This window comes from Mustela lutreola, chromosome 4, assembly GCF_030435805.1.
Source record: "Mustela lutreola isolate mMusLut2 chromosome 4, mMusLut2.pri, whole genome shotgun sequence".
Taxonomy (NCBI): domain Eukaryota; kingdom Metazoa; phylum Chordata; class Mammalia; order Carnivora; family Mustelidae; genus Mustela; species Mustela lutreola.
The window spans coordinates 109,248,393-109,271,392 of NC_081293.1; the positions used below are offsets into that span (position 1 = coordinate 109,248,393).

Genomic DNA, 23,000 nt, shown 5'->3' on the forward strand with positions numbered 1-23,000 from the left:
GGCCACACGGAGGTGCCCTATGGCCCTGGGGGTGACAAGCCTGGTCGCACAACCCGTCCACAGGAACTCTGCGGAGCAAGGTATTGCGTTAGTCCCTGAGAAATCCTCCCCGGGTCCACCCAGACTAATGTGACACATTCCTGATTTCACTGGGAAGAAATGCCACCAACATGGTGGGCGTGTCCTATCTTGGGGACATGTTTGCTGTTCCTTCTGCTGGCAGACCCTTTTCTCAGACATCACTACTTTCGGTCCTTTACCCAAAGGCCCCCTCTCATTGAGGATCTCTGCACTGCCCTGCAGAGGCCTTCAGCCCTCCCCTGTGTCCCCTGGAACAGCCCACCCCACACCCCCACTTGGTAGCTGACATATTGACCCATGGGGCTACCCCGATGGCATTAATGCTCCATGGAAGCGGCCTGCCTGTGCTGATGCCCTGTGCCCTGCACCCTGTGACTTGGAGGTCCCTTTCCCCTGACTACAGGCTTGGTCATGGGCTACTCTGGCCAGTGGGACAGGAACATATGTGTCTCAAAAGGAGGCTTGAAGAAGCGCTTGCAGAGTCCCTCCCCCCCCCCCCAACTTTCCAGAACTGTGCGGGCAGACCTGGGCCGGCCTTCTGGAGAACGGACCACAGGGGCAGGCTGAGGCCCTGGGGGGCCGGCACCCTGCCAGGAGGACCATGAGGGTGACCGGGGAGGCTGGCCAAGCTGGGCTCATGCGGAGAGCAGCCTGGAGAGCTGGCCGGCATGCGAGCAGGTAGACGGTGCGGTTTCCATCTGCTGAGCTAAGTGGCTAGTCACTCGGCAAGAACTGACACCTTGGTGTTTATTACCTTTCTGCTGCCATCGTGACATCTACAGCTGCCCCGTCCCTGTTTAGAGGACGGCCCAGCCCACACGGGCCTGAGTAAACGTCTATTAAAGTGTCTGGATATGGGCCAGATATCTTCGTGGGATCCTGCGAGCTGGAGAGCAGCGTCGGCTGGAACCGAGTGAGGACAGGAGTGTGGCCAGCGCTAGAGCTCGCAAAGAGCATGGCAGACCACAAGCGCCCAAGGCTCTAGATCACTGACACAGGTCATCTGTGAGCTTCAAAGATTAGCCGAGAGTCCTCGTCCTCTTCTGGAAGGTAATACCTTTGCATTATAACAAACCCTGATGAAGCCTAACAGAACAGCAATAGGTAACACCCCCAGGAGAATGCTGCTGGCGTAGACCCGTATCGAGAGGACAGTGTGCCAGGCACTGCTGTCCCTGTGAGATTTAAAGACTACATCATCTCTGCGAAAGACACCAAGTCTCCAAAATGTAAAACCTGCCTGAAAGATACCAGTTAAGAGCTCCATTATGTAGCAAATGAAACTTTAATGAAAAAAAAAATCAGTCTAATACCCAGGTTTGAATAGTTTCGGATAGCACTGAGGGTCCTGTGTCTCAGCTGATTGACACAGGGACAGTCGAACGACGACTTGTAACCTGCAACTTCTGATTGCTGGAAATGGCTTCTCAGTTAAGACAGGGTCGGCTGTGAATGATGGAAAGCCCAATGTAACAGTGGTTTACATAAGGTAGAAACTTGCTCTTTCATATAAATAAAACTCAGAGGCAATCCATCCAGAGCTGGCATGGCAGCCTAACCACCACTGGAGGTTCCAGCTCCTCTCATCTTGTTACTCCAGCATCCTCAACTTGTGGCTTCCGTCTCCTGGTGCAAAATAGCTGCTTGAGATCCAGCCATCATGCCATCATCCCAGCCAGCTGAAAGGAGGAAAGGAATAGCAGAACAAAATTTCTCCCTTTAAGAACACTTTCTAGAAGTTTACACAAAAGGTCCAAGTTGAATCCAGTGGCCTTGCCCAGAGTGCAGTCACGGCTCATCCCCAGTTCCACACGAAGCTGAGCAGTACAGCTTTTTTTCCAATGGCCTCATGCCAACCAAGTCTCAGGAGTTCTCTCATTGAACAAGGAGTCCATAATAGGTGCTGAAGAATAATCAGTCTACAACAGATGATGTTTTCTCCCGAGTCCGGAGAGATTACTAAACTCATAGGAAGGTACGGAAAAATACCCAGTGTGTTGTGGAGGGCGGTGTCGAAAGTACTCACATTCCTGCATGCTCGCCAGCAGACCTGAGCCCGCAGCCCAGCCAACTGTAGTGAGAAGCGGGAACCAACTCCAGTGGGCAAGGGGGGCCCCTAGCAGGCGTGTACCCCGACTCCAGAGCTCCTGGCCCCAGAGGGGGTTCTGGAGTACCCCAGGGTGGTGGGAGGGTCGTGTCAGGGCTAGAACCTGCAGCGGCTCTCTCTCTGTCCCCTCTTCCTGACAGCCAAACTTCTCGAAGATGTGCCCCACGCTCCTCTCTCTGCTTCCTCAGTGTCAGGCAGCTGCACCCGCGTCTGGCATTCTAACCAGCCCCTCGACCACCCAGGGCCACCATGGCTCCTCTCAGAACCTCCTTCTCTTGGACAGGATTGGGGTCACCCAGATGTCTAGGCTAGCTCCCTGCCTCCTCCCCTGCTTCTGGGGCGGGTCCTCTGCACATGGCCCCACGCAGTCCACACCATATAGATGCCCTTCACCTGCCGTAGATTAGGACCCTCCCCCTCTCAAATCCTGTCCTGTGTACTAGCATGGTCCCCAAAGAAGGGGAGGCAGACTCGGTGTCTAGAACCCCAAAGACATGGAAGTCTGGGGGGAACCTCAGCCCATGTATATCCAAGGCCAGCCCTCAGGGACTCCTGTGGGGCTGTGTAAACCCATCCAGGCCAGCCCCCGACCGCACAGGCTCGCCTTGGGCACAGGCCCTCTCCTGGTAGGTAGTGCTTGCCAAGGGCAGCAAAGGTCAGGTCATATGCGTTTTGGGCCAGGATGACTTGCTCAGTCAAAAAGCATTATCAACTGAGTCCGTGAGCAGGCACTGGCACCCTGAGCCCATGCAGGAAGGACCCCCACCCCGGGAGCCTTCTCTCCAGCAGAGGAAGGCCTGCCAGGGTTTCATTACAAAGGGAGGAGCTAGTGGGCCGGGCCAGGCAAGTCCCTGTAGGGAAGGGATCCCGTCCTGGAGAGGGGCAGGGCAAGGTCCAGAAGACCCTGCCAGAAGGGAGCCGCAAGGATCACGGCAGGACGGGGTCAGTGTGGACGGGGGTTAGGGCAGTGGGAGGCCTGGGTGGGTCTGCAGGAAGCTGGCTCACACTGGGGTTCTATCCCATGGGCAGAGGGGCTCCCTGCAGCTGAGGGGAGTCACGGAGATTGGAAGGACCGCAGGGTGCAAGGAGGCAAGGCTGGAGACAATACTGGGGCAGCACCCTCAAAACCTGGGCTCCGCAGATGGGGAGGGAGGGGCCAGTGAGGCCACTGGTTGTAACGGGTGGGTGGGGTCTGAGGGGGACCCACGGGAAGAGCATTTCCAGGGGAGGGTAATCCTTGCAGATAGCTGGTCAGACATTCCTGAACCGAGGGGCAGGAACTGGACAGTGTGGATTTGGGGGTGACTGATGGGAAGGTCAGACGCCCCCAGGGAGGGTGTGGGGAGCAGTGATCCTACCCGACCCAGGTGTGATGTAAGGATCAGATGCGAGGCAGAGGTGGCCACTTGGCCCTATGCCCCCTTGAGAGCTTGTGGGGCTGGCAGGGTCCTCAGGGCCCAAGCTAGGTTGGGCGTCGGGTGGTCCCGCCAGCTATGTGCTGGGTCTGCAATCCTACCAGTGGCGGTCGTCAGAAACGGGGATGGCACCCCTGCCTGCCTGACTCCCGCCCTGCCCCTGCACTCCAGTGGGCTCAGGACCCCCAGCTGCCCAACCACTCAGGGCTGCTGGCAGCAGGTCTCTTGAACACTGCTTACTGTACAAGCTCATTGTAGAAAAATCAGAAAACAGGAAAAAAACCAAGTGATTATGGTTAAGTTGTATCAAATGTATCCCCCCTGCAAATAACAGTTTCATAACAAGTAACAGTTTCATAACATCGGAAGCATATAGGCTGGGAGGTTTGTGAGGCAGTCAGCCTCTCTGGGTCCCATTCTTGAAATAACAGAAATAATACCTCAGTCTCTGTCCCCATCCCTGACATGGAGCTCCTGAAACCCTTGGAATTACCCAAGCCACAAGAGCCCTGGGAGCTGCTCTTGCTCTAACATTCAGCCTTGATCCCGTTTCCAGAATAGAGATCCTAAATCTATTGGAATTTCCTGGCTGAAGGGAATGTCTTTCATTCTAACGAGCCCCTCTGGGTGGGCTCCAGGGATGGTTTCAGGAAGGGTGGTGGTCACCAGAAGGATCAAGCCACGGTGAGGAGCCTGGAGCGTTCTGCCTCACCCCCACACCCCCGGAAAGGGAGAGGGGCTGGAGACTTGCTTGATGATGGAGGCTGTCTCCGTGAACCCCAATGTACAGTCAGGCAGTCAGGCGCACAGAAGCACCTGGGCCTAAGGTGGACATCTGGAGTCGGGTGGTGGCTGAGTCCCTGACCTGTAGGACAGCCAGCCGGTGCTGGAGAATTGTCCAGGGCGGGAGTCAGAAGGCGTGTGAGAGTCAAGGAGACACAGGAGTGTTTTTCCAGGACAAGATCCCAACGCTGCAGTTAACCATCTGTGCAATGGCAGGCAAGTTCCTTAACCCTCTGTGCCTCTGTCCCCTCCCTGGCAACAGGGGGGGCATGGAGCTCACCTGGGAACATCTTGGCCATTGAGGAGTTGACACGTGATCAAGCTTAGGACAACGACCGGCAGAGGGCGCTGATCTAACTATGTGTGTGCGCACATGCTTAAAAAACATATTATTAAAATCTCAAACATATGCACCCGTGGAGAAATGATATACTGCACTTCCTGCCCATCTAAGTTATCGGTTCACGGCCCGTCTTGTTTCTTCTGTGTCCCACCATTTCCTCTAGGCAGGATCACTGGAAGCAAGGCCCAGACATCATATGACTTCACCAGGAAACAGTGCGCATTTCTAAAAGAAAGGGCCGCCTCTGCCTCTCTCTCCGCAACATAGCCTCCAATCGGTCTTGACCACAATTCCCGGAGCATTCAGAGCTGCTGTTACTCAGCGTGCACATGTACCCAGCTGCCCCACGCATTCTCCGTTCTGCAGCTGGGTTGCTTGAACTGGGACCCAAAAGAGGCTCCCGCTGTTCCCTGTATGTGTCTGTGGCTCTGATGCAGGAGGACGCCTGACCACTCCCTGTTATGATCAGGACATGGGGCAGTTACGCACTCTGGAGAGGGTGGGGGAGGAAGGGTGTCTGCAGGAAGGGAGGGCAGCCCCCACCCCACTCCCCACCAGAGGGGCTGTGGGGTCTGGTATCCAGCCACCCGCTCACCCTCCATTCTCATCTCAGGTGAGCTGTAAGGAGTCTGACACAACTGCTCACACCTGTTGGTTTCTAGGGCACCAGCTTGCCGGTTTTCTCCAGGCCCTGGGGACAGTCTCCCTCTTCCATTACGGGGAACCCTGCCCTCCCTCCCGGGGGGGCCTCCTCACTCCCTCACTGTAGCTCCTTTGGTTTCCGCGAGGTCCCGTTTGGAGCCCCACTCCTGAGCTCCTTAGGACTTGGCCGGAGCATGTCCTCCCTTCTCCACTAGGGCAGCCAGATCCAGCCCCCACGACGGGTTTCGTCAGCTCCACTCACACGCCTCGTCCCAGCGGGCACCTCCCAGCTGGCCTCTCAGAGGGGTCTCCTGGCTTTCCCCCTTGCCCCGAGCTGCTCTCTGGACAGCAGTGGGGGCTTGTGGAAGCTGAGTGGGGTCACGTCCTGCCCCTGCTCAAAGTCTCTCCTCTGACTCTGGGGGAAAGCAGCCTGCAGCCCGAGGACCTCACTTTTTAGCCCCTCGCTGCTTATTCTGCGCTGACCCCACAGGTCCTCCCTCTTCCTGGCAGGTGCCCCCCCCCCCCCAACGAGACCCCTCACCTGGACCTCTGCGAGGTCACTGTTCAGATATTCTCTGCTCAGTGAGCCATCCTGGGCCCTCCTCCCCGAGGGCCGCAGCTCCCTTCCCCAACCCCAGCCACCCCTGCAGCCTCCCCCTGCCTCCTCCCATCCCCGGGACCGTGGTTCCAGCTCCCCAGTGCCGTGTAGTGAGCGGGCCCCGGAGCTGAGAGGCTTCTAGCAGCGCCGACGACTTCATGTGGAGTCAGTTAGAGTCCCGAGTGCGATGCTAGTCAGCCGTGAGCAGGAGGCACACCCCGTCCTCTGCTCCCCTGGCCTCTCGTTGCCCCGGAGCCAGCCCAAGTTTCTCTCTATGGCAGCTGTCTTCTGAACAGAAGACATGGAAGCTACGAGCCGTCTTCAGATGAAACACAGAGGAGGTCCCAGAGCATCGCCCCTGCTGCATTCTGTTGGTCAGACAGAGCAAGTCCCAGGGCCGGCGCAGGATCAGAGGGGACGAGACCCTGCCTCCTGCCGAGGGCTCTGTGCACCCACGCTGCCAAAACCCACTGCACCCTCTGGCATCTGGCTCAGTACATGCCTTCACTTAATCGTTGTCCCCTTGCTTCCACTAAAATGCAATGGAGGCAGAGATTCCTGCGTGTCTAGTACACCGCGCCCAGCGTGCTCAGACCAGTGCGTGGGGAAAAGCAGGATTTTGCTGAGGTGATGTCTCAGAGGTCAAAGGCCAGTGCTCTGGGACCTTGGAAACAGCCTTTCAGCCCCAAACATCAGTTTCTCCAACTGTAAGATGGGAACATGACGTTAAGACCAATTCCACCGGACTGAGAACAGAAATACAACATAACACATAAGTAGCAGAGCACTTGGCCTCCAGCCAGCTTCCTGTAAATGTCAGCAGTGCACTGATGAGGACCCCGGGCCCGCCTCGTCACCCAGACTCCATCGCCTTCCAACCGCACAGGGTCCTGACCTGGACGCCCCCCGGAGCAGCAGCCCGACCACCTGTCTTCCTCTGGGGAAGGACGGTCTCTGACCTTGACCTGCCCCATGACTTAGGGCAACATGCTGCCTCCCTGTCTGACTTCTCAAGACCCTCCACCCTCTGGGCTGCCATCCAGTGCAACCGGACTTGCCAGCCCAGGGCTGTCCCTGAAGCCACTACACTGGGACTCCCCATCATCGTAGCTGTGTTTTATTTCAATGGTAACAGTAGTAAGTGGGAAAATACCTAAATAAAGTACATTGGTTTTGTTAACCTTCACAATGAAAACTGCCAGTTATTTCACCAGGAACAGATGGGCTTATTCAGGAGTAAGAGAATTTCAACCCCAGTACAAACACACTGGGCAAAACCCTAAGCAAGTCTGGGAATGAGGAGAAATGGGGTGACTCGGGAGGGGCTGTTATGAGCCCAAAGTGCTTGCGACGAAGGAAGCTGGGAGTGGGAAGTAAGTTGTGGCCCTGGGACGAGGGATGTGTCTCTCACTCCTGCAGGTGTCGCAGCCTTGGGCATGGTCCAGTCCAGGTGAGGGCCCTGCGGGCTCTTTCTGTCGGGTCAGCGATGGACCCAGGGGAAGCCCGTGAACCCCCTGCCGCAGCTCCCCCCTCCATCTCTGGGGGGGTTTACCCCGTACAGACCTGCAGTCACGTTCATTCCAGAACGTGGTGAGGTTATAGGCTGCTGTGCTACAAGCAGAATAAACTGTGGTGGGAAGAGTAGACAACTATGTCAAGTTGGGATAGAGTTCAAGTCACAAACGTCTCTCTTCTCAGAGGCCCTGGGACCCCTTGGCTCCCCACTACGGGCAACCACAGAGCCAGGCTGGTTGGCCAAATGAACCCAGAGAATTTCGGTGAATGACATGCCTCTACTCCATTGTTCTCAGGCCAGATTCCCATGCCGAGGGGAGTCGGGGGCTGTCCTCCACCCTCTGGCCCTGACACACCCCCCTGGATCCTGACCCCCAGCCTCTTGCTGATCCAGATTTGTATGTGTTTGTATGAACACCCAGGGCGCTGGGTTTAGGAAGTGGGCCTTGAGACCCAGTAAGGTCACGAGAGTGGAGGCCTCCCAGATGGGATCAGGGCCCTTGTGAAAGAGTTGCCGTTTCTCACCCCTTCTACCCTGTTGGGGACACAGCGGGACGTGTGCAGCTCTCCCCAGCACGGAACCTACAATCCCGGCCTTCTGAACGGTAAGAAGTAAATCTCTGTGGTTTAGAAGCCACCAGTACTGGTGTTCATTATAGCCACCCAAACGGGCCAAGACACCATCCAATCAGCAGCCAACCTTCTCCTCCAAAGGCAGTAAAGCGTGTCTGTATTATACAACCTCCACGCCCTTGGCGAGCCGTAGCCCCTAAGACTAGTACATCTATTCCTGTCAGAAATGAAATCCTGGGGCCCTGATACCTCTTTGCAGATCAGGGACGGTTGGCCGTGGGGCCCACCAGCGGAGTCCAGAGCTGACCCTAGGTCAGAGCACCCTCAGGGGGGAAGGGTGAATGGTGTCCCCCTCCCATTCATGTCCACCTGGAACCTTATTTGGAATAAGGGTCTTTGCAGATGTCATTAAGATAGGAAATTTCAAGAAGCGCCTGGGTGGCTCAGTCGGTGAAGCGTCTGCCTTTTGCTCAAGTCCTGATCTCAGGGTCCTGGGTTCCAGCCCTGCCTCCAGCTCCCTGATTAGTGGGGAGTCTGCTTCTCCCTCTGCCCCTGCTGCTTCCCTGCTTGTGCTCTCTCATTCCTTTTCTCCTTCTCTCTCTCAAGTAAGAAAAATCTTAAAAAATAAAAAATAAAAGAAAGATAAGAAATTTCAAGATGAAGTCATCCTGGGTTAGGGTGATCCTTAAACCCAATGACTGGGACCTTCATAAGAAAAAAGGAAGGGAGGGGGTGAGGCAGCCACCAGCCTAGGCCCACCAGGAGCCCCTGGAAGCTGGAAGAGGCAGGAAGGGTCCTCCCTGGAGCCTCCAGAGGAAGCCTGGCCCTGCTCACCCCTAGATCTTAGAACTCTGGCCTCCAGAATTGGGAGAGAATAAATTCCTGTCATGTGAAGCGACTCGATTTGTTGAGAACTGAAAATGCCAGGTGCTACGGGTAAACTGTCTCCCCCACACCCCTCAAATTCCTACACTGCAGCCCTAACCCCCAGTGGGACTGTATTTGGAGACAGGGCTTTTGGGAAATTATATGGTTAAATGGGGTCATAAGGGTAGGGTCTCGATTCAATGGGATTAGCAGCAGGTGGCAAGGCAGAGATCTCTTCGAGCTCTCTACAGATCACCATCAGGCCCTGTGAGCCCAGAGAGGAAGCCTAGGAACGAAGTCTCCCTGCCTGCACCTTGATGCTGGCCTCCCAGCCTCCTGGCCTCCAGGCCGAGAGAAACGTCTGTCATTCAAGCTTTCACTGCGGTGTTTTGTGATGGCCTGAGCTGACTGAGGCAGCAGGTACCCCATACCCACAGGGTGTGGAGGGAAGCTCAGGAAGGCGCAGGGCCAGCAGCATCAGCAGTCTGACCACGTGCCCTCCGGAATGCTGCCGGCAAGCAGCCTGGAAAGACGGGAACCCAAAGCCGGGGTGGGCCCCAGAGCAGGCAGGGCAGAGGCCTGGCCCCACCGGCCAAGGGCAGGTGCAAAGTGCACCAAAGTGAATTTTTGAGAAGCTGGCCCACAGGGAGGTTTTGTGAAGGTCACCCGCAGGGACCTCTCTGAGCTAGAAATGGAAACAGGAAACAGGATTCATCTTGGAAAAATGCAAACTCACATATCTGGGCAAAACTAATCCATACCATAGGCGGGAGGACTGCAGCCCTTAGGGCGGCCGTGAGGGCCCAGGCAAGGGCCATTGGTGTAGCCTCTTTGAGGGGCGGTCTCAGCATGGGGAGACGCCCTGAGGCTGGGGACTTAGACATCTGGGAACCCCAAGGCAGGCTTAGTGGGAGTAGAGGGCTCAGGTTTCTACTTCTCAGTGGGCCAGATGGCAACCTAATGGTCCAGGGAGTGGTGGGCAGAGACAGCACCCCGCCCAGCAGTGCTGTGGCTTTGCTCATGGGGCCCAGGCCTCCACTCAGTGGCACGGGCTCCTTCCCCCTCACAGAACCTCCCTGGGCCTGCAGAAAGCCTCATGCTCCTCAGTTTTGCAAGCTGCCAAGCGTTTGTAAATATAAATGTGTAAATGTGATGGGTCGTTAGAATTTGCCTCTGCCCCCAGGAAGGGACCCAGGTGCCCTGACCAGAGACAGAGGATATTAAGAGGGAAGAAAATGGTTTCAGGAGAGAAATGGCTGCCCCCTGAGGAGAGGCAGGAACCCACAGGTGGGGAACAAGGCTCTGATCCCTTCTATAGCCCCTGGCAGCGCCTCCTTCCCCACTGGCCAGAGAAACGGGCACAGGAAAAGAAAAAGGAGAAAGGAGCTGACGGCCAGGCCACCTTGTGTGCCAGGAGGGCAGGCTGCTGTTGGACAGGGAAGAGACCTGCCTGAGGCACCTTCCTCCCCCAGCCCTGTGCCCACCATCTGGGACAGGAGACCTCCAGGGAGAGAAGAGGAAGGACAGGGGTGGGAACAGGGTTGCACGTGGCCTGTTGCCCCTGTTCATCTGAGCATGGGCCAAACCAGCTGCAGCAGAAGGAATCCAACATGTAGAGCCTGGAGATGAGAGAGACACTCCATACTGTCGAGATGTCTGCTTTCCCAAACTGATCTACACAATCAAAACAGTCCCGGTGTTGGAAAAGGTTTGGCTGGTGTGATTTTTGTTTTCATTGTGTTGGATATGGTTATCAAGTCAGCTTCCAGAAGTCCTTCCTACAAACTGCCAGCTCCCGCACGCCGACAGGTGCACCGGTCAGACAATCTGGTTCGAGTTTCCAGTAGGGTTCTTCTGCGAAATTCCTACCGTGCTCTTGCCAATTTTTCCATTAAATTATCGTCTTTTTCTTATTTATCTGTGGATAGTTTCACAATTACAGAAATTAGACAATTCCCAAATACACGACACTTACTTTCCCCCCTGCTGGCCTTTTAATTAATTCTTATGGCATTCTCAATTTCAGTATGGTCAAGTTTACTATTCTTTTCTCCCCCTTCCCTAGGTTTATTGTGATAGACATTAGTCGACTTTCCAGGACCTTTTTTGTTTGCTTTTTAGATTTGGACGTTTTATGCATCTGGATTTCATTTTGGTGTTAAGGAGTGACGGAGGAAGCCAACTTCTATTTTTCCAAATGGCCGGCCAAGGGTACCAAGGCCGGGGGGCGGAAACACCTTACTGGGTCCGAAACCCCTCTACCGCACGTTCTGACCTCGCGCCCCGTAGCGCCCCGCCCCGCGCGTCCAGCCCCCGCCGCGCTCTCCACCCCACCCCCGTACGCCCCACCCCCACGCCCTGCTCTCCCCGCCCCCACACTCCCGCGCTCCCAGAGCCCTAACCCTAACCCTACCGGCCCCCGCCGCGCATCCCGCCCCCGCCGCTCCCCGCCGGCCTCTCCCGCCGGGCCCCTACCTACAGCGCGTCCCCTCGCCCCGCCCCTCCCCAGCGCTCCTCTGACCCCATTACTCCAATCCACCCCAGCGCTCCGCAGCCCCGCCCCCGGCTCCGTTCTCCGCGGCTCCACCTTCGCGCTAGCCCAGGGGCTCGCTGGCCCCACCCCCGCCCCGCCCCGCCCCGCCCCCCGCACCCGCGCTCTCCAGGTCGCTCGGCGGTTTTTTACATAAAAGGCGTGGCCTCTGGTGCTATTTGCATGGAGACCCGGCCGCTGGTGCAAACGCTCGGCGGTGGGGCCCGAGGCGCCCCGAGCCGCCCGGGGTGTGCGGGGCGCGGCCCGCTCGCTCGCTCCGCCGGGTGCCACGTCCCCCGCCAGCCCGCCTCGGGCACCTTTCTTCCGGCTTCCGCGCACCTCTTCCCGGCGGCGGCCCGCGCGAAGCCAGGATGCTACCGCGGCGGCGGCGAGCGCGGACCGGCTCCCCCGGCGGCCCGGCCCTCCCCGGCCCCGCCTGCCCCTGCCCGCCTCACTTCCCCGGGGTCGCCATCCACCTGGCCGAGCCGCGCATGGGCCGCAGCCGCCGCGCCTTCCTCACGCGCCTGGCGCTCTCTAAGGGCTTCCGGGTCCTGGACGCTTACAGGTGCGCGGTCGCGGAGAAGCCTGCGGCCCGGGGCCGCCCTGGGGCGCCTGCCCGCGGCGCCTTCGTGGTTGGAGGGCGCCTGCACCAGGGGCGCGGGGCGGGTGCTGCGCCCTCAGGGCACCGAGGGACGGCTGTGCGCGTATGGCCCGGCCAGCACGGCCCGAGGACGCTGCTGCGTGGTGGGAGCCCTCATGTCGGTGCTCAGACTTCGCCGCGGACCAGCCACTTTCGCGAGCCGCGTTTCTTTTCAGCGGAGGACGTTAAGGTCTAAACCGACTCACCTGGCAGTGAAGGGGCCCGCGGTTTCGGATTCCAGTTGACCACGGCTCTTGGTGCTTTCTTGGCTTTCCCCGAATATCCTCTCCGCAGCGGGTGCTCGCGGTTAGGGCCAGGAGTGCTCTGTGGGACCAGCAGAGGGCGTGTGCCCGGGGCTCTGGAAGGAGCCAGAGGGCCGTTTGGGGTGGTTGAGGGTATCACCGGCTCACCGCCTTCTGCCCTGGGCGAGTGCGTCTTGCTCTGTTAGCCAGGCCGACCTCGCCCCTCAGGCAGAGACAGCGACGCGAGGCTCCGAGATTAGCAAAAATCCTGGGCTGGGTGCGGAGACACTGCTGCGATTAAGGAAATGGGTTCCCGTAGGTTTGAAGTTGACAGAGCAAGCAAACCAGGGGCCAGTCCCCCAGCAGCTTTAGTTCTAGTTTGTTTTGAAGTGATGTAACCATGTAACCTTTCCCAGTGGTTAGACCCGCTCAGAGGAGTTTAGTGTGTGTGTGGGGGGCCTAAACCTCTAAGCCCTTTGGCTTATGAGTTTGTTTAATCTTTGCAACAACTCTCCGTGGTAGTCACGTTGTTAACGGCTTTAAAGAGGAGGAAATCAGGGCACAGAGAATTGAGATGCAGCATGTGTGGCCGAGCTGGGGTTCAGACCCAAGCAGCTTGGGTTCAGCAGAGGGAGAGGCTCAGGGCCTGGCCTCCATTGTCAGGGGCTGAGGGAAAGGATGGATGAGTAGACAGAAACTTGGGCTGGGCTGCAGCTCTGTGGGTGGTGGGGTGGCAGATGCCTTCATCGGCTAGGAGGGGCTTTCTGAGGAGGTTGTTGGAAGCAGGAACAGGTGCTTGCCAGACGGAGGGGACTGTGAGCCAAGGCAGAGCAAGGCAGGAAGGACCTCTGGGTGTCAGCTTTGTCCCCTCTCTCTGCCCAGCTCCGAGGTGACGCATGTGGTAATGGAACAGACCTCGGCAGAGGAGGCCAGGTGCTGGCAGGAGCATAGGGCGGCGGCCTCTCCTCCAGAGGGCACCCGCCCGGCGCTGCTGGACATCAGCTGGTTCACGGAAAGCATGGCGGCTGGCCGGCCTGTGCCCGTGGAGCCTCGGCACCGTCTGGAGGTGAGCTGGGTGGCCTGGCCTGGGGCCGGCGAGGAATGCTGGTGCAGGCTGTGGCTCGGAGGGGACAGGTGACCTGTCAGCAGCACCGCCGGGCCGACAGATGAGGGGGACAGTGGGGCTCAGTGCAGACCACCAGGGGCCCTGGGAGGCCAGGCCTTCCCAGCTCCTGCTCTCACCATTGCTATGAGCTCTTGGGGTCTAGTCATTTCGAGCATCTTCAGGCCTTTCTTGTTCAAGTATTGAGATGGTCAGTCCCAGTCAGATGACCCGAGGACTCCTGGGTGGGTCCGTGGCTGCTGGCCTGTGCAGTGTTTCCTGGGGGATGCAGGTGTGTGTGGGCTCAGAGTTGGGCGTCCCAAGTTCAGACCTGGGCTCTGCCTGTGGGCCATGAGCTGCCATCCCTGTCTGTGAGGGGGACGATGAGCACTGCTAGCCCACTTGACCGAGAGGGCTTCAGGAGGTGGAGCACTCACCAGGTGCAGTGACAGGAAGCGTAGCCCCTGAGAGCCCACAGGGGCCGTGCCTGCCACTGCGGTGGGTGAGGACCCCCTCCTCGGCCTGCTCTGCCCCTCCTGTCCTTGTTGGGATGGGGCTCCAGGGGCTGCCTCGCCCCGGGAGCCCTCAGCCTCCGCATGGCCTCTGTATCACCCATCCCCAGGCAGCTGTGCCCGGGAAAGGGCCGCCCAGTCCCGTGAGGGTGCCACCCTACGCCTGCCAGCGCCCCACGCCACTCACACACCCCAACACCAGCTTCTCGGTGAGCCCTGGGTTTCCAGCCTCCCCGGGGTGGGGCCAGACCTGCTCCCGGGAGCCCTGCTACTGTGCTCTATCCCAGCTTGGGGACAGGTGGGTGGGAGCTGGAGGATGGGGAGCTGGGACCCCTCCCCCCTCACCAAGGGCCTTTCCCGGCAGGAGGCTCTGGAGGTGCTTGCAGAGGCCGCAGGCTTTGAGGGCAGTGAGGGCCGCTTCCTCTCCTTCCGCAGAGCCGCCGCGGTGCTCAAGGCCCTTCCGAGCCAGGTCATGGCCCTGAGCCAGCTGCAGGGGCTGCCCAACTTTGGAGAACACTCCTGCAGGGTCGTCCAGGTGGGTGCTCCACACACTCAGCCTGGTGGAGTCGGGCGTGCGGGCAGGTGGGTGAGGTGGCCTGGAGACTGTGAGCGCAGGGATTGGCAGGTGGGTGAGGTGGCCCAGAGACTGTGAGCGTGGGGGTCGGGGGCTAAGGGAAGCGGTGCAGGCCAGCTTCTGGTCCCGGGCAAGCCGCTCTCTACTCACGTTCCTCGTCTGTAAATGGGGCCACACCGTGGGGCTGGGAGGGGCCGGGCAGGACTGGTAGCTGGCATCGCCAGCGGTGGCCTGCTGTCTGGGATGGTGGACGGGAGCCCTTGACTTGGAGCACCTCCTTTTAACATACAGAGTATGTAAGAACCCAAAATGTTAGGTCCTTCGCGTGTCCCGTGAAGTGCGCCATCTAAGGGGTACACTTGCCCCTGGGAGAACATGTGGGGACCAGACGTACTTTTGAACTCAGTTAAGCTTTTACACAAAGTCCTATTGAATATGTCCCCCGTGTTTGGAAAAGCCGTGGTTTATGTATCTTGGGACCTGCCATTCATCTGAAAGGTGGCCCGTGTTCCCTGGGCCGAGAGCCATGAAGCCAGGAGCACCGATGCCTCCCCAGGCGTGGTCTGTATTTCCAAGTGGGTCCTGATCGGATGAAGCTGCCTTGCTGAGTGTTGGGGTTCTGCCTGGCCCTTGTGCCCCGCCCTTGTCTCCAGTTGGGCTGAGCCTTTTGCTTGGTCCCCCAGGAGCTGCTGGAACATGGGGTGTGTGAGGAGGTGGAGAGGGTCCGGCGGTCAGAGCGGTACCAGACCATGAAGGTACGTGCAGGGTGGACCCCAGCAGGGGCTTGGAGCCCTCCCGGGGAGCACAGCACGGCTCCATCCGTGGACGGGAAGCGAGCAGAGGGCCCACCTCGGAGGAGGTGTCATGGAGGCGGCGGCAGCTGGCTGACACCCCATGTGCATGAGGCAGCCAGGTTGAGCGGGGCGAGGGCAAGCTCGTGCTGAGCGCGGGGCAGTGCATTCATCACTCGGCAGTGCCTGTTCTCATCGGACCGTCCGTGGGACAGTGCCCAGTGTGCTGTGTCCACCGGCATCTTGAACGGAGCGTGCTGGACGAAACTAACTTCCTCCCGGAGCCAACTCTACGGGCTTCCCCTCCTCGCATGGTTTCCCTCTTTATGATCTAGCCTGTCGCCCTGCCTGTCGCCCTGCCTGTGTCCATAGCACATCTGCCCCTGTTCCTCCCACCTCCGACAGGATGTGCCCAAGCTCTTGTGGCCGCCTCCATCCCGCTGCTCTGACACCTGTCCAATCAGCGACCAGCTGGGGCAGGGGGCTTCCCTGGCAGGGTGTGCCGTTGGTGCTCTGGGCGTGGCCCCGAATGTGCTAGGGGCCGATGGGGGGCTTCAGAGAGGGAGAGGAGCCATGTTTGAAGGATGGAGGGTCCCAGGTGAGCGCCCAGCAGAGAGGTGGGTCAACAACCAGAAGTTCATTGTTTAAGCAACATGGTTGGGTGGTTCTGAGCATTTTTTCTGTCGGCACTCGGACTCTTGGTTCAGGGAGTCGAGGGAAGGAAGGACTGCCAGCATAGCCCGAGAGGGGCAGGGCTGTAGCCAGAGGAAGCAGGGCTCGGGGACCCAAGGCCACCAGAGTCATCCTCCTTTCCGCGCACTGGCCCACTTGCCAGCTGAGACGCGGTCACGGAAGCTCCTGTTCCATGGGTTACAGCCGTTGCCATGGCACAGGCCTGACCTTCTGTTTTATTTCCAAAAATTGCCAGAGAGGGGATTGCCTCTGTTCTCCGACCAGTGAGCTGTGGTCAGGAAGGAAAGAGTGACTTGCTAGGGCTGGGGTCCAGGCCCCCCACCCATGTGGAAAGCTCATGTGGTGTCAGCTGCTCCCAACGAGAGGTTGGCCCCCATGCTGTATTTCCTTGTGGCCAGGTAGTGACTCCTGCTTGGTGTGGTTCCCAGTGGGCAGGAGGCTGTAGCCATGACTGGTGTGTGATGCTGGACCTGCATGGGCCCTGGGGAAAGAGGTTGCCAGAGCAGGGGCCCTTGGAGGGAGGTGCAGTGGGGTCTGTCTTGGCTGTTCCCTGTGCAGGCCAGCCTAGGGGTTTGAATCCTGCCTGTGTGTGCACCGTGTGGCCTCGGGCAGGCTGCTGGAACCAGACAGCCGGGAGTGGCTATGGGGCAGCCCAGGGCAGTGCTGCCCTTGCCAACAGTCGTGGCCATCAGTGTTTACTGTCAGGTCTTTGCTCCTGACCACACTGTGCTCGTCTCCCAAACAGCTTTTCACCGGGATCTTTGGGGTTGGGGTAAAGACTGCTGACCGCTGGTACCGAGACGGGCTGCGGACCCTGGACAGCCTCCACGAACAGCTCCAAAGGCTGACCCAGCAGCAGAGAGCAGGTGAGCCTCTGAGAAGGGCAGAACCCTGGGCTGCCCGCACCTGGAGCCCTCCGCACCGGCCCACGGCGCATGCCGGGGGGCTTCCTGGACGGTAGGGTATGGGGTCAGTGCATGGAGATCCTGGGGCAGGCAGGCCTCTCTGTTTGGCGGGGTGGAGTCTGGATCCGTTGCAGCACATCCACAGCAAACTGCGATGGTGACAGTGACTGCTATGATGTCCGCACCTCCTGGCTGGACCAGGAAGGGGAGACTGGGTCTCAGTGGCCAGTGCCCTATGCGCAGCTTGCCGGCACGGGGCTGGTGTCCTGGCGCGCTGGCAGATGGCATGGGGACCTGTGTAGCAGGAGTGGCTCAGGTCAGGGCCCGTGATGGCAGGGGGCCCCATGCCGTGGAATGAGTGTGAGCTTGAGAGTGGGTCAGGCCTGGGCTGGATCCTGCCTTGGCCCTTAGCTGGTGACCATGGCCCTGGGACTTGACTTCTCTGAGCCTCCATTACGTTGTCTATGAAGCGCGTGGTTCCGTGAGCAGCTCTGTGTGAGGCCAGTGGGTTGCAGGGCTTAGACGCTCTGTCCTCCCCGCGTGGCTGGGGTTGCGGGCCCTGGCCGAGGTCGTTCAGCAGCCTGGCACCCACCACATCTTGGAATATTTCCCCTGGGCTGGGGGGGTGCTGTATAGGGGACCCCATGCCATGAGACCCAGGGAATCACATGTCTGTGACAGAGGAGCTGTCACTGCTGGTGCCACTCAGCCGCTCGGCCCCCATGATGTTTTCAGGAACCACCTACTGAGAGTCTGTGCCCCCAGGTGCTGTAGCTGCCCCCTGAAACCTCTCCTGACTGTGCAGGAGGTAGCAGTGCCCCCGTTGGTGCCGAGATGGGCCAGGGCTCCAGTGAGGGCTGGAGGGCTGTGTCTCTTTCACATACTTATCACCTCTGGCCCATTTTATGGAGAGAAAACTGAGGCCTCAAGGGGTAGGGTCTGCATCATGAGGGCATCCACACCAGCACCCTGATGGGATAGACAGTCATTGCCATGATGGGGAGTGGGTGGGGTACGTGGGGGCTTCTGCCCTTTCGTGCATCTGCCCACGGATTTACCGTTTCCTCTACCTCAAAGTGAGGAGGGTCCGGTGGAGAGTGCGACCGGTGGGGCGGGGACGGTCAGGGGCCCGTGCTTCTGCAGGACTCCAGCACTACCGTGAGCTGAGCGTCCCGGTGCAGCGGCCAGAAGCCGAGGCCTTGCAGCAGGAGGTGGAGGCTGCCGCGGTGGACATCCTGCCCGGGGCCACTGTGACACTGGTGGGCGGCTTCCGGAGGTGAGGGGGTCTGAAGGCCCTCGGGGAAGGCATGGAGCAGGCCTTGCTCCTGGGACCAGGGAGTGCATGGCTGCCACAGCCCTGCGTGGCCCGAGTCAGACGGGTTGATGGTGCCCCTGCAGGGGTAAGTTGCACGGCCACGATGTGGACTTGCTGCTCAGCCATCCCCAGGAGGGCCTGGTGGCAGGGCTCCTGCCCCACGTGATGCGCCGCCTGGAGAGGCAGGTGAGGGGCTGGGGCTGCCTGGGCTGGGAGGACTGTGGGACTCGGGTTTCTGTCCTGGCTCTGCCCCGCGGCGCGGCCCCACCTGCTCGGCCCGCAGGGCCTTGTCCTGTACCACCAGCACCACTGCGGCCACCCCGAAGACGCTGCGCACCGGACCTGGCACAGCAACACCATGGACGCCTTTGAGAAGAGTTTCTGCATTTTCTGCCTTCCACATTCCCCAGGGGCCGCAGCAGGGGGCGCCCACAGGCGGGCCGTGCGCGTGGACCTGGTGGCGGTCCCTGTCAGCCAGCTCCCCTTCGCCCTGCTTGGCTGGACGGGCTCTAAGGTAAGCGTGTGCCATGGGGGCTGGGCCGGGGGCTTCAGGGGGTCGCGGCTCTGCCACAACCTTGCTCTCTCCAGCATTTCGAGCGGGAGCTGCGCCGCTTCAGCCGGAAGGAGAGAGGGCTGTGCCTGAACAGCCATGGGCTCTTTGACCCTGAGCAGGTGTGTCGCTGGGGGGACACCTGGGGGAGGAACCTGCTGGCCTTGGGCTGCCCTTCCACAAGCCCTCCCCACACCCTTCCTGAGGAAGCCCCGCGGAGGCCGTGGGGGGTGTGGGGGTGCTCCCAGGCCATGACGCCCACACTCTTGCTGTAGAAGATGCTGCTCCATGTTGCCTCTGAGGAAGACATATTCAGGCACCTGGGCCTCGAGTACCTTCCTCCAGAGCAGAGAAACGCCTGAACCTGCCTGCCCGGCCCACTCAGCGCTGGCAAGCCAGGCCCCGTGGGCTCCGGGAGAAGCTGCACTGCTGCCCCAGGCCCTTGCCCCTGCCGACCCCTGACCGGAGCCCCACTGTGCAGGGCACTTCTCGCCCCCTCCCCAACTTCCAGTCCAGCATCTAATGAAATGAGCACGTTGTCCAAACCAAGCTCTGTGTTCTGAGCATGCTGCTATGACGGGGGAGCGCGGGGCACCTGGCCCCCATCAGCTATGGGGTAATGGTTGAGGGTTGGGGACAGGGGCCACCATGGCAGGGTGCCACTGGGCCAGTGAGAACATGACTGGTGCTGTCTCCCTGGTGGGGCGGTTGAGGAGCCTGAGGTGGTGGATGGCGGTCTCCCAGGGCTCCGAGCCGGGAGATGAGGGCCTGGAGCACCCCCCGCCCCAAGAGTCTGCCAACATTTGGAGAGGGACAGGATGCAGAGCTGGAGCTGGGGTGGGTGGGGCAGAGACTTTCGGGTGCTGACCCCCACCTCCCAAGCAGGCGTCCCAGCTCTGCCTTTGCTCTTCCAAGCTCTGTCCTCAGGCCTTTAACAGCAGGTCGATCAGCGTCCCCCCTCATTCCTCACATTCTGTAGCTCCCCTCCTCTGCACACCCCTCCCCCCGCTCTGACTGAGCCGCACACGCCTGTGGGGCCATCATGGAGGGGCACTGAGTGTGCGGAGTCCCCTGCTTGGCCCTCGGGCCTGCTCCCACTCCAGTGCCCTCGCTGCTGGACTGTCCACTTGGAACACTGTCCTGACGCACAGGTCTTTGTCAGGTTAGGGCTCCCCGGACCACTCTCTGGAATAAAAAATATTTTTTAAAGTAACTTGCAGTAACCTTGACTCTTTTTGGTGTACGGTTTGACGACTTGTAACGTGTAGACGCGTCCACCTCCACCAGGCCAGCCTTGAAATAAAACAGCCAGTGGTTGTACCAGCAAAATGGGTTTCTTGGGAAAGGTAGAGGAGCCGTGGTCAGAACAGGACCAAGAGGAGGAGGTTGGGAGGGGCTGCTCTGTGCGAGTCCGATGGAGGAAGTCAGGGGCTCTGGTGAAGCCTGGGGGCAGGGCAGGCTCCCTCCCGAGCTGGTGCGGCTTCCAGACTCCTCTAAGAGAGGCGGCCTTCCCTCAGCGTGCTCAGCATCAGGATGCCTCGCACTGTCCCGTCGCCGTCACATGCTCTCACTGTGCTTTCCTGTCCCTGTAGGTGTCCTTCTACAGAATGTCCTGTGAGTGCAGGTAGACTCCCTGTGCACTTCTAAGACCAACCCCTCCAACGGTGCCTCTGAGAGTCGTCTGGGCACCCGCTGTTCCTCCTTCTACCCGCAGAGCCCCCAGAATTGGGCCAAATGCCTGGCGAGAACCTCGTGTCCAGGTTCCAGTGATAAGACACCGAGAAGCAGCACAGACTTGGACGTGCAGGTTTTCCTTTGTCTCAGGTACACGGTGAGACGCGGGGTTTCCTGGGCTCATGTGGTGAGGGTGTGCCACTTTCCGAGACTGCGCCAACTTGTCCTGCAGGGCGCCCGCATAGCACCCGCACTGACGTGGTGTCCCCGGAGCCCGGCACCGGGTCCTTGGCTACACTTGCGGTGTCCCGGGGGCGCGTGGCCGTTCTGTGGGCGGGCGAGTGTTCACTCCTCAGTCCGGCACTTCCCAAGCCCACGGTTTACCTTTTATGAGGGCTGCCTTACCCCTGTGTCAGGCTGCTAGTGTCTGTCCTCATGATTTTGGGTCACGTCTCCGACCCAAGGTTACAAACAAACGTTTTTCTGTTTTCTTGTAGAACATGCATTTTACACCTAGGTGTAGGACTCATTTTGAGTTACTTTTGTTGTAAGTCTGAGGCTGAGGTTGGGCATCTGGTATCTGCACGTGGATGTCCAGGGCTCTGGCACCATCTGGCGACAAGACCATCTTTTCCCTCCCAGATTGCCTTCAAGCCCTTCCTGAGACGTCCGTTGGCTGTTTTTGTGCGGGGCCATTGCTGGGTTCTCTTCTGTTACTCCCTCGCTGTGCCTGTCACCTCGAAAGTACCATCCCGACTCGACCGCCCGGAACTGGGGAGCTGGCGAGAGTCCCCCGACTCTGTTCTCCCCACATTGTTCGGCTTCCTCCTCTCCTGACTCCGCAGCGATTTTAGAGTCCGCTTGTCTGTCTACGAAACACTACTTCGGGACTCGCGAACACAGGTTGTCTCTGCTCCTGTCTGCTTGACTGCGACCCTTCCGTCCGGGTTGTACGGTTTCCAACAGAGACCCTGACGCACTCTGTTGGGTTTGCGCCTGACACCCCCCTGCTTGCTGCTGTGGCAGATGCTCTCGGTTTCCAGTTGGTCACTGCGAGCACTTGCAAACCCGCCGACCCTGGTGCGTCGCTGTTGGCCCCGATACCAGACAGAATCACCTTTAGTGTAGATTTCTGGCCATTCCATCTGTCCACGCCAACAGCCCTGCCGTGTGTGACTGGGAGCGATTTCAGGTCCCCTGCTACTTGCTTGTGTGGCCTTGCTGGCCTGGCCAGAGCCTCCCGGATGCCGCAGGCGGGTTTGGGCCCCTTTGTCCAGCACCCAGTTGTGGGCTTGGCGTTTCCCCACTAAGATGACGTTAGGGGTCTGGCCTCTGTAGGTGCCCTTTGTCTAGTGGAGGAAGTTCAGCTTTATTCCTAGTTTTCTGAGTGTTTTTGTCAGGAAGGGGTGTTGGATTTTGTCAAACACTTTTTTTTTCCATTCAATGAGATGATCGTGAGTCATTTCTATCAAAAAACGTAACGTTCTCCTGATACGGTATATTAACCGGATTTCAGAGTTAACCTCCCAGCATAAATGTTGTGGTGTACAAAGTCCATTTTATTTGCTACTGGAGTCTGTGCTGAAGTTTGTACACAACAGGTCCTGTCTGCAGCTGTCTCTGATGTCTTTGATGAGTGATGGTATCAGGGTCTTTGATACTGTTCACTTTGACCAACGTGCCTTATATTTATGGTGAGTTCCTTGAAGCCAGGAAGGGATTGGGTGATTTTTAAAAGTCCAGAGTATAACGTGTCTTTAATTCACCGTGTTTGCCTGTGATATTGTGATGCACAGGGCACCTGGCTGGCTCAGTCGGTTGGGCGTCCGACTCTTGATTTCAGTTCAGGTCCTGATCTCAGGGTCCAACAAACCGGCCCCGTGTCGGGTGCCTACCTGCTCAGTGTGAAGCCTGCTTCTCCTTCTCCCCACTCCTGCTCTCTCTCTTTCTCTCTCAAACAAATAAAAATCTTTTAAAAAATATATTTATAATATTTATGTTTATATATTTATATCTGCATGTAATATTTATAGAAAAATATTTAAATAGAATAAAAAATATTTATAAAATATACTTGGTCTTCCCATCCACCTCCTGGCCAGAGTCCTGAATCCCATGCAATGTCTCAGGTGAAAAGAGTGTCTTTTTTCCAGTGAGGTGCTCAGGATGTGGCCAAGATTAGAAGCCCAGCCCCAAGCTCAAGGGAGGGGAGAGGTGCTGGAGATGGCCATAATCAGCCACGCCACGGAAGTCCCTGAAGTGCAGGTCCAGAGAGCTGCTTGAGTGGGGACACGTCCTGTGCCAGAGGCTGGAGCACCCCAGTTCTTCAAGGTTGAGGAGCAGGTGCTGATGCAGTCGGGACCCTTCAAGACCTCACCCTACGCACACCGTCATCTTTTTGAACAGGTCTGTTACCATGTTCTTTATTGTATAATAAACTGGTAAATGAAAGAGTTGTCCTGAGTTCTGGGAGTTGCTGAGCAAAGTATCAACCCAGAGAGGGGCTTGTGGGAAGCCCGATCCGTGGCTGACCTGGCAGAGGTATGGG

General features: G+C 58.7%; 1 protein-coding gene and 1 long non-coding RNA gene across 8 annotated transcripts; one reads left to right on the forward strand and one right to left on the reverse strand.

Moving 5' to 3' along the window:
* Positions 1-7,070: 7,070 nt before the first annotated feature.
* On the reverse strand, positions 7,071-12,718 carry LOC131829206 (uncharacterized). Its single transcript, XR_009352771.1, has 2 exons — positions 12,301-12,718; positions 7,071-10,842 (listed from the first exon to the last, which is right to left on the reverse strand). It is a non-coding gene; the product is annotated as an uncharacterized LOC131829206 (long non-coding RNA).
* POLM (DNA polymerase mu) lies at positions 11,628-19,991 on the forward strand. Of its 7 annotated transcripts, none has more exons than XM_059170730.1 (11): positions 11,628-12,019; positions 13,219-13,402; positions 14,061-14,159; positions 14,315-14,485; positions 15,208-15,279; positions 16,754-16,874; positions 18,039-18,189; positions 18,312-18,414; positions 18,639-18,742; positions 18,817-18,900; positions 19,057-19,991. In XM_059170730.1, exons 1-10 carry the CDS (start codon positions 11,826-11,828, stop codon positions 18,869-18,871), a joined length of 1,254 nt encoding a protein of 417 aa, XP_059026713.1. In that variant the 5' UTR covers positions 11,628-11,825; the 3' UTR covers positions 18,872-18,900; positions 19,057-19,991. The 7 variants fall into 7 exon arrangements, with proteins under 7 accessions (XP_059026713.1, XP_059026712.1, XP_059026707.1 ...); XM_059170729.1 differs by having other exon boundaries at positions 11,629-12,019; positions 19,054-19,991; XM_059170724.1 differs by having other exon boundaries at positions 11,632-12,019; positions 18,512-18,742.
* The last annotated feature ends 3,009 nt before the right edge of the window (positions 19,992-23,000 follow it).

Coding starts and splice junctions, on each gene's coding strand:
- POLM (XM_059170723.1), top strand. CDS start 11,826: ATGCTACCGCGGCGGCGGCGAGCGCGGACCGGCTCCCCCGGCGGCCCG. Junction 13,403..14,060: donor AGCCTCGGCACCGTCTGGAG/GTGAGCTGGGTG, acceptor ACCCATCCCCAG/GCAGCTGTGCCCGGGAAAGG. Junction 16,875..18,038: donor GACCCAGCAGCAGAGAGCAG/GTGAGCCTCTGA, acceptor GGGGACGGTCAG/GGGCCCGTGCTTCTGCAGGA.